This window comes from Lates calcarifer, unplaced genomic scaffold, assembly GCF_001640805.2.
Source record: "Lates calcarifer isolate ASB-BC8 unplaced genomic scaffold, TLL_Latcal_v3 _unitig_1993_quiver_3866, whole genome shotgun sequence".
Classification (NCBI taxonomy): Eukaryota; Metazoa; Chordata; class Actinopteri; family Centropomidae; genus Lates; species Lates calcarifer.
Genome location: NW_026115904.1, coordinates 1 through 10,954, shown reverse-complemented (window position 1 = coordinate 10,954; position 10,954 = coordinate 1). Strand labels below are relative to the sequence as shown.

At 41.0% G+C, this 10,954-nt stretch overlaps 1 protein-coding gene across 1 annotated transcript; it reads left to right on the top strand.

Moving 5' to 3' along the window:
- Positions 1-204: 204 nt before the first annotated feature.
- LOC108891581 (myosin-16-like) lies at positions 205-7,287 on the top strand. The gene is given in 18 exon segments (XM_018688764.2): positions 205-449; positions 606-851; positions 943-1,060; positions 1,743-1,812; positions 1,814-1,868; positions 2,001-2,197; positions 2,282-2,414; positions 2,494-2,710; positions 2,994-3,130; positions 3,239-3,342; positions 3,601-3,793; positions 3,870-4,073; positions 4,165-4,237; positions 4,240-4,289; positions 4,393-4,563; positions 4,896-5,096; positions 5,195-5,341; positions 5,965-7,287. Coding segments are annotated over 18 exon segments (2,634 nt in total). The 5' UTR covers positions 205-284; the 3' UTR covers positions 6,118-7,287.
- Positions 7,288-10,954: the final 3,667 nt, after the last annotated feature.

The following is a 10,954-nucleotide window of genomic DNA, read 5'->3' as shown; positions in this document are numbered from 1 at the left end:
TTCACATTGTAAGATGTTTAGCAGTGAGCAGAGCGTTGAATAACATCCACAGGAAGCTGGAGTTCACAGATCATATTTGGACTGTGTGACAGCAGCGAAATCCTGCCGTGCTCTGATTGGATACCAGCTGCTCTCCTGACCTCCAACCTCAGGAAAGATCACTTCCTATTCGTGGGCTGTCAGTCACACCGATCCCCCGGTGGTTAGATATCCTGCCCTCGCAGGTGGGACTGCTTCAGAGCCGGAGCAGATGAAGTCCTCGGCCTGATGTTTGATGAATCTGAATGAATCCTGGACTCACGTATGTTCATACATGTTCAGATGGAGGCTTTTTATTCACTTATCACTCGTGTGTTTATCAGGTGGAGAAGCAGAGAGCGGATCTGACCAGAGAACTGGATGATCTCACTGACCGGCTGGAGGAAGCAGGAGGAGTCACCGCCTCACAGGTAATTTACATGTGTTCTTACAGATACACAAACAGAGCCATGCTAGTGACAACGCAAAACACGAAGTGGAGCCGAGGCTGATGGGTGTAACAAATTTCAAATCAGTGCCTTAAACGTACAGTAGAACGTTACATGCAGTGTGTGTGTGATTAACAGATGGAGGTGAACAAGAAGCGAGAGGCTGAGCTGCAGCGTCTGAGGAGGGACCTGGAGGAGTCCTCTGTCCAGTCTGAAGCTCTGGCTGCGTCTCTGAGGAAGCGGCACAGCGATGCCATGGCGGAGCTGAGCGAGCAGTGCGAGGCTCTGCAGAGGGTCAGAGCCAAACTGGAGAAGGAGAAGCAGAACCTGAGGATGGAGGTGGACGAGCTGGCCGCGTCACTGGACAGCCTGCAGAAGGCCAAGGTCAGGATCTGGATCTGCTGTCGCTCGACAGCGTCGCAGGCCTGTGTGACTCGTGACTGTGGTGTAACATGCTGGTGTGTTTGTGCTGCAGATGTCCTCAGACAGTCAGATGAAGAAGCTGGAGGAGCAGCTGTCAGAGGCCAACAGGAGAGGAGACGACCTGCAGAGGACGCTCACTGAGCTCAGCGTGGCCAAGAACAGACTCACAGGTACGCTGGTGTCAGACCCCTTCAACCTGAATTCAACCTGAGCTCTAAACACTGTTATACTCCATCTTTAGACGAGTTCAGTCATTCAGCTGATTTCTGTTTCTGTTTAAAGTCAAGAAATCTGGGCTCTTATTATGAATAAGTTACTATAGGATCAGACATGGACACTTTATTTTCTCTGTGCTCTCTCATTGGTTTAAGTGGGCGGGGACTCACACACTTATGCACCAATCAAACTTTGATATTGTCAATCAAATGTGATCAAACCACGCCCTCACAGCCCTGATGAAGAAGATTAGTTTCTGGGTGTTATTTCTTTTTCCCAGACTTTAATTTAAATCATTATTTATTTAGTGAGATAGAAAAATAATGATTAAAATAAAGAGTGGATGAGAGGGGAACGCTGACTCTACAGTGCTAGAGCTGTGATTTGATTAGCTTAGCAAAGCAAAGACTGGAAGCAGAGAGAAGCCCTGCAGACTTTCACCAAAGCTAAAAACCAGAGGTGGTGGTGGGCAGATCTTTGAGCTCCTGAGAGCTCATAAACTGACTTTAACATGGAATAATGGAGATATGCTGTAAGCAGAGAGACTGAACATGTCTGAGATATCAGGTGCTGATGTGTCAGTGCTTCGAGATGCTTCGCTTCGTTAACAGTCAGCGATCGTCTGTGTCTCGTCAGCTGACAACGCAGACGTGAGTCGACAGATGGAGGAGGCAGAGAGCAGAGCCAGTCAGCTGACGCGCCCAAAACTCTGCTCCAAACCCAGCTGGAGGAGCTGAAAAACACCTGGACGAGGAGCTCAAGGTCCGTGCTCTCAGCTCAGTATGGAAATATCAAATATGAGAATGATTCTTATTCAAATAAATGGAGAAAAAAAAGTCTTCAATGTGTGTTTTCCCACTCATATATTCACATGTGTCTGTGGTGTCGTTGCAGTGTAAGCAGGCGGTCAGCGGCAGCCTGAGCTCAATGAGGCAGGAGTGCGAGGTTCTGAAGGAGCAGCTGGAGGAGGAGCAGGAGAGCAAGCAGGAGCTGCAGCGCCTGGTCTCCAAACTCAACAGCGAGGTGACGCACTGGAAGACCAAGCACGAGTCTGACACCATCCAGCACGCCGACGAGCTGGAAGAAACCAAGTAGGTGTTGTTGATACTGGCAGTCAGAGGTCACATCTGACACTCTGAATGTTTCTCAGTGCTTTAATAACGCGTGTGTCGCAGGAAGAAGCTGGCAACCAGGCTGCAGGAGGCCGAGGAGGCCGTGGAAGCCACTCAGGCCAAATGTTCCTCGCTGGAGAAAACTAAACAGAGGCTGCAGGGAGAGGTGGAGGAGCTCTGCATGGACCTGGAGAAGGTAGAGCAGGACACACACTGAGTGAGTGTTTCAGTGCCATTCTCTGTTGTTATGTTTGAGCGTGTGTTGTGTGTCGCAGGCCAGCAGCTGCGGTCAGGCTCTGGATAAGAAGCAGCGGGTCCTGGAGAAGCAGCTCGGAGACTGGAAGCAGAAGTGCGAGGAGCTGGTGGCCGAGGTGGAGGGCTGCCAGAAGGAGAGCAGGCAACACGCCAGCGAGCTCTTCAAAGTCAAGACAGCACACGAAGAGTGTCTGGAGCAGCTGGAGGCTGTACGCCGGGAGAACAAGGCCTACCAGGGTACGACTGGACACATGGTGGAGAGGGCTGATGCCACTCAGGCATTTTATTTGGAAACGGTGCCATTTTTATCATTATTTTTATTCTTAACATCAGCACCAGCACTTTGTGTCTGAATCTCTGCTCTTTACAGTTTGGATCCTTCCTTCCTGTTCTGATTTTCATCTCATAAAGTTTAGTCTATTCTTAGAGTAATATTCAGCCATTAGTAGTTAATGTTAGCTAACAGTGGCTAATAGTAGCCACGGCTGAATTAGCGCTGTGTGTTTTTTCTGTGTGACAGAGGAGATCACTGACCTCACAGACCAGCTGTCCGATGGAGGTAAGAGTGTCCACGAGCTTCAGAAAGCCAAGAAGAAGATTGAGATGGAGAAGGAGGAGTTACAGGCCTCACTGGAGGAGTCTGAGGCAGCTTTGGAGGTACACAGAAAATCTGCTGCTCATTTTAAATGTGGAAATAGGATTTAAGGCAGAATTCAAAAGCAAACTATCAGTGTCATAGTTAAGGTTCATGTCCCTGTTCTTCAGGCTGAGGAGACCAAGGTGCTGAGGCTGCAGCTGGAGTTGTCCCAGGCCAAAGCAGACCTGGAGCGCAGACTGCAGGAGAAGGAGGAAGAGATGGAAGCTGCACGGTACCTCATCCTCCCCTGACAGTCTCCTCATCCACAGCACTAATACTCTTTAACACTCTAACATAATTATTTTTCATCCTGTCCTTTATCTCCCTTTACTCCCTCTACAAAGTCATAGTACGTTGTACTAAGAGGTAAGAGCTGTCTCATTAATCTGTTCCTCCCTTCAAACCCTGCTTCACTGTCTCTGCAGCGACACATGCTCGGCTCATTGTTAATAGCTCTCTCCTCCATCTGTTCACTCCTCTCTTCTGTCAGAAAAAGCCACCAGAGGGCGTTAGAGTCCCTGCAGGCCAGTCTGGATGTGGAGGTGAAAGGCAGAGCAGAGGGACTGAAGCTGAAGAAGAAGCTGGAGGCCGACGTCAACGAGCTGGAGCTGCAGGTGGACCTGCTCACCAAGAACAACGCAGAGCTCAGCAAGAACAGCAAGAAGATGCAGCAGCAGATCAAGGTCTGGTGGTGAGATACAGCCGGGTTTTCTACAGCTGTGGTTTGAAACAGTTTGAGACTGTTCTTCTCTGTCCCAGGAGCTGCAGGCTCAGCTGGAGGAGGAGGTGCGGAGCCACGAGGAGCGCAGGGAGGAGCAGGCTGCTGTGGAACGACGCTGTGGTCTGTTGGTCAGCGAGGGGGAGGAGACTCGAGCAGCGCTGGAGAGCGCAGAGAGAGCCCGCAAGGCCCTGGAGACCGAGCTGCAGGAGGCCAGCGAGAAATACACTGACCTCAACAACCAGGTGATAGACGGTGTCTTTGATTGGTGCCGTGCAGACAGTAAGAGTCTGATCTGATCCATGACATCCTTTATGTTTCCTCCTGTGTGTTCAGTTCCAGTTGGCTCTGAGTGGGAGGAGGAAGCTGGAGGTGGATCTCCAGACTCTGCAGCAGGAGCACGAGGAGCTACAGGAGAGCTGAGAGGATCCACAGACAAGGCCAAGAAGGCCAGCTGTGAGGTAAAACACACAACACTACCGAGTATTAACTGAGATACAACAGCAGCACTTTAACACACACTCAGTCACATGACTTTTTAATGAAATGGTTTAATTGTTTCAGTTGGCACGCGTCGGGGAGGAGCTGCGTCTGGAGCAGGAGCACACACTCCACCTGGAGAGGGTGAAGAAAGGTCTGGAGGCTCAGATCAAAGACATGAGCAGCAGGCTGGATGAGGCCGAGCAGATGGCTCTGAAAGGAGGAAAGAAGATCATCCAGAAGTTAGAGGGAAAGGTATGGAACCCTGACCTGCAGGACCCGCCAGAGTCCAGGAGCCACCGTAACAACCTGAAGCTGTTCCTTCACTGTAATGCTAAACAGATTTTCAGATTGCCAGATAATCACAAAACTAGTGAATCTGGGGCCTTTGTGGCCCTGAGGGTCTGAAAACTGCATCCTGCTTTAATGGTCCAGTGAGTTTTTATCTAGCACCGTTTATTTTGAGAGAATAAACCTGGTGGGCTTAGAAAACACATGTAACTAAAATGTCAATATGAATATAAATGTCAAACCGTCCTACACTCGTTCAGACCCGCAGTCACTGAGTGGTGTGTGTCTGTGTGCAGGTGAAGGAGCTGGAGCTGGAGCTGGACTCGGAGCAGAAGCGGCACGCCGAGACGGTGAAGACGCTACGGAAGAACGAGCGTCGGCTGAAGGAGCTGCTGTTCCAGTCGGAGGAGGACCAGAAGAACCAGCAGAGGATGCAGGAGCTGGTGGAGAGGCTGCAGAACAAGATGAGGGCGTACAAGAGACAAGTGGAGGAGGCCGTACGTCACCCTGTCCTCTTACTACAAAACCACGTAACCTAGAGCACTCGTCTCACCGCGGTATTCCTTTGATCACACACACTGCGCTGTCGTTACAGGAGGAACAAGCTAACATGAACTTGGCGAAGTACAGGAAGACCGTCCATGAGCTGGATGATGCAGAGGAGCGGGCTGACATCGCCGAGTCAGCACTCACCAAGATCAGGACCAAGAACAGAGGCAGCTTCGGCAAAGGATACTCCTCTGTGAGTAACATTAGACTCAAAGGTTTCATTTAACATTAGAGTGGAGACTGAAATACTACAACTACTGCTAATAATAATTATAATGATTAATGGTTTTACAATCACAAAACACATTCAGAATAAGTCAGACAGTCTTGTCAACAGTTTTATTTAAATAAAGTTATTCCTCCAGCCAGTCTGCCATAAAATTTGACATGGACATGTTGGGCCTCTTTGAACTTTGGTCATGTGATAGCAGGAGGCCGTATATGGTGACGTATCCTGTGTGACGTCATAGAGGACGCCAAACAGCATCTTTAAACACAGACAGGATATATACAATACATCTTATAAAAAATGACCCAATGACATTAACAAACCACTTTCATTGTGTGTTTAACACGTACAGGTGGTTACATCCTTCAGGTGCTTTATGAACTGATTTCATTTGATGTTAAACTGCATAAATTAAAGGTGTAGAATGAGTTGAATCATCATGAATCATGTTTGTTTCATGATGTTAGGTAGGACATTATTCTTCTGTACGTTACCAACTCTTTAGGATCATCTGACCTAAGAATATCCCAGATGTTATTTTCTGTGTTTGCTCTGAATAATGACGGAGGTATGTGTCGCTCCACCAGGGTTACAGCACTCCGTACCCCGGCCTGGTCAGGTCACCCAGCTCTGTGGGCTCAGAGGGCAGAGGGGAGAAGATCCTCAACGATGACAACGAATCCGTCAGCTCCCTCATCCCAGCATATCTCAACTCCCTCAAGAAGCTCATGATTGACTAGAAAGACGGGTGTGAGGTCACCATGGTCAGCCCTGACTCTTTCTGCATCATCCCAGCTTAAACACAGTATGAAATCTGAAACATCAGGGAGCCTGAAACTATAGTTTCACAACACTTTCAGGTCATAAACAAACCATTCAGTGTGTCTGTTTGTGATTACTGTTCATGCCAGTTAAATGTACTCAGTCCCTCCTCTCTGTGTTTTGATTGCAGTCTGTAGGATCACAGCTTTAATAACACACTACAGCTTTAATGCAACACATTTTTATATCCACTTCATAATGTAATATTTGTATGAAAAACAAGCTGAAAACTGTGTTTCAGTATTCCACTTTAGAAAAAAGTAACACTTGACTACAGTGACCAGTTATAAGTCATGTATAAATCATAATGTAAACAATGAACATCATTAAGAAGTCATTTATTTACATTTATGAATGAATTTAAAATTATAAATCACTTCTGTTGTCAGCAATTGGAGAGATCTTAGCTTTTAATATTAAATATAAAATATTCTGTAACTTTAAATGACTGAGAACTTTTATAACATTTTCTATTTGCTTTTCACAGCAGAAAAAACAGGTTAGTAAATATGTAGAAGGCAACAAGGGTTTTCATTCTATGATCCCCAGATTTATATGGCACATAATAGGAACATGACAAAGAGTTCTACGTTCTCCATTTCTACATATGTGCTCTCACTGAGTCCTGTGTTCCTGAAAAAGATGTTTCAGCTCTGTCTTCACTTAATATGACTTGGGCTATTGTGAGAACTTGTCAGAGGGGTTTTCTGGCCCCCAGCACTGCTGTCTGCTTCAGTATAACAGGCCTATACTTTAGATAGCTGTTTTGACTCCTAATAATTATGAAATAAACAAATTACATATAAATGACATGAATATAATTCATAAGGGATTTGTACATGATTAGTTCATCATTAACTAATGGTTTATAAATGACTTATAACCAGTCATTATTAGAAAGTGTTACAAACTAAGATATACAACAAGGTGTCCTCAGAACATGGCTTATTTTAGGTCAGTAATAAGAAATGCAGTGTCTGTGTATTGTAACTATTTGATAAAGTCCAAGTGTATCTCTGCCTGAACTTTTAACCACATCTTTATTATCACAGTCTAAACCTGTAACAAGGCTCGACCAAACCATTTTATTGTTGAATGGTGAAAATGTGGTTTTTAAGGAAATAAAATACTTTTTTTCATTTATTATATGTTCTTCTCTAACTTTTTATTCCATTTTGAACGGAGTCCTGCAGTTGACATGGAGGGAAAAAAATTCTGAAAGTTGAAAAAAAAAAAAGACCATACATAACCATAACAACCAACCCCTAATCCTAACAACCCAACCCTAAAGCTGGTAACCCTAACTCTAACCTTAACGCTAACAAACCAACCTGAACAACCCTAACACTGACATTTTTATGACATTTTTGACACCTTACTATACTAAGACATTTTTATGACATTTTTGACGCCATACTATACTATGACATTTTTCATGGTTTTTGATGTCATACTATACTATGACATTTTTTGGCCATTTTTGATGTCTTACTATACTATGACATTTTTTGACCATTTTTGACACCATACTATACTATGACATTTTTATGACATTTTTGACGCCTTACATACTATGACATTTTTTGACCATTTTTGACACCTTACTATACTATGACATTTTTTGACCATCTTTTGACCATTTTTGACGCCTTACTATACTATGACATTTTTTGACCATTTTTGACACCATACTAAACTATGACATTTTTTGGCCATTTTTGACGCCATACTATACTATGACATTTTTTGACCATTTTTGACACCTTACTCATACTATGACATTTTTTGACCATTTTTGACACCTTACTATACTATGACATTTTTTGACATCTTTGACCATTTTTGGACGCCTTACTATACTATGACATTTTTTGACCATTTTTGACCATAACTAAACTATGACATTTTTTTGGCCATTTTTGACGGCCATACTATACTATGACATTTTTGACATGACGCCATTATTTGACGTATACTATGACATTTTTTGACCATTTTTGACATACTATACTATGACATTTTTTGACCATTTTTGACCATTTTTGACGGACATTTTTTGACCATTTTTGCATGACATTTTTGACCATTTTTGACGCCTTACCATTTTTTGACATTTTTTGGCCATTTTTGACGCCATACTATACTATGACATTTTTATGACATTTTTGACGCCATACTATACTATGACATTTTTTGACCATTTTTGACACCTTACTATACTAAGACATTTGTATGACATTTTTGACGCCTTACTATGCTATGACATTTTTGACCATTTTTGACACCATACTATACTATGACATTTTATGACATTTTTGACCATTTTGATGCCATACTACACCATTAAATTTTTTTTTTGACGCCATACTTACTATGACATTTTTTGATGTTTTTTGACGTCATACTATACTATGACATTTTGACCATTTTTGACGCCTTATTATACTATGACATTTTTGACCATTTTTGATGCCATACTACACTATAAAATTTTTTGCCATTTTTGACGCCATACTATACTATGACATTTTTATGACATTTTTGACGCCATACTATACTATACATTTTTTTGGCCATTTTTGACGCCATACTATACTAAGACCATTTTTGACGACTAAGACATTTTTATGACATTTTTGACACCTTACTATACTAAGACATTTTTATGACATTTTTGACACCTTACTATACTATGACATTTTTGACCATTTTTGACACCTTACTATACTATGACATTTTTTGACCATTTTTGACACCATACTAAACTATGACATTTTTTGCCATTTTTGACACCATACTATACTATGACATTTTTTGACCATTTTTGACGCCATACTATACTATGACATTTTTGATCATTTTTGATGCCATACTACACTATAAATTTTTGGCCATTTTTGTATTTTTGACCATTTTTGACCCATTTACTATACTATGACATTTTTGACCATTTTTGACCATTTTTGATTACTATACTATGACGACCATTTTTGACTATGACATTTTTTGGCCATTTTTGACGCCATACTAAACTATGACATTTTTTGACCATTTTTGACCCTTACCTTTTTATGACATTTTTTGGCCATTTTTGACGCCATACTATACTATGACATTTTTGACCATTTTTGACGCCATACTATACTATGACATTTTTTGACCATTTTTGACACCATACTATACTATGACATTTTTGACCATTTTTGACACCATACTATACTACATTTTTATGACATTTTTGACATACTATACTATGACATTTTTTGACCATTTTTGACATTACTATACTATGACATTTTTTGACATTTTTTTTTTTGACTATGACATTTTTTGACATTTTTTTACCAATGACATTTTTGACCATTTTTTGACGACATTTTTTGACATTTTTTTTTGACGCCATACTATACTATGACATTTTTATGACATTTTTGACGCCATACTATACTATGACATTTTTGACCATTTTTGACGCCATACTATATATGACATTTTTATGACATTTTTTGACCATTTTGATGCCATACTACACCATTAAATTTTTGACATTTTTGACGCCATACTATACTATGACATTTTTTGATGTTTTTTGACGTCATACTATACTATGACATTTTTGACCATTTTTGACGCCTATGACATTTTTTGACATTTTTGATGCCATACTACACTATAAAATTTTTGGCCATTTTTGACGCCATACGACATTTTTATGACATTTTTGACGCCATACTATACTATAACATTTTTTGGCCATTTTTGACGCCATACTATACTAAGACATTTTTTGACATTTTTGACGCCATACTATACTGACATTTTTTACATTTTTGACACCATACATACTATGACATTTTTATGACATTTTTGACCATTTTTGATGCCATACTACACCATTAAATTTTTGACATTTTTGACGCCATACTATACTATGACATTTTTTGATTTTTGACGTCTTACTATACTATGACATTTTTGACCATTTTTGACGCCTTATTATACTATGACATTTTTTGACATTTTTGATGCCATACTACACATTTTTTGGCCATTTTTGACGCCATACTATACACTGACGCCATACTATACTATAACATTTTTGGCCATTTTTGACGCCATACTATACTAAGACATTTTTATGACATTTTTGACGCCATACTATACTAAGACATTTTTATGACATTTTTGACACCTTACTATACTAAGACATTTTTTTATGACATTTTTGACGCCTTACTATACTATGACATTTTTTGACCATTTTTGACACCTTACTATACTATGACATTTTTACCATTTTTGACACCATACTAAACTATGACATTTTTTGACCATTTTTGACGCCTTACCATTTTTATGACATTTTTTGGCCATTTTTGACACCATACTATACTATGACATTTTTTGACCATTTTTGACGCCATACTATACTATGACATTTTTGATCATTTTTGATGCCATACTACACTATAAATTTTTGGCCATTTTTGACGCCATACTATACTATGACATTTTTTGACCATTTTTGACCATACTATACTATAACATTTTTGCCATTTTTGGCCATACTATACTATGACATTTTTATGACATTTTTGACGCCATACTATACTATGACATTTTTTGACCATTTTTGACACCTTACTATACTAAGACATTTGTATGACATTTTTGATGCCTTACTATGCTATGCATTTTTTGACCATTTTTGACACCATACTATACTTTTTTTTTGACGCCATATATACTATAACA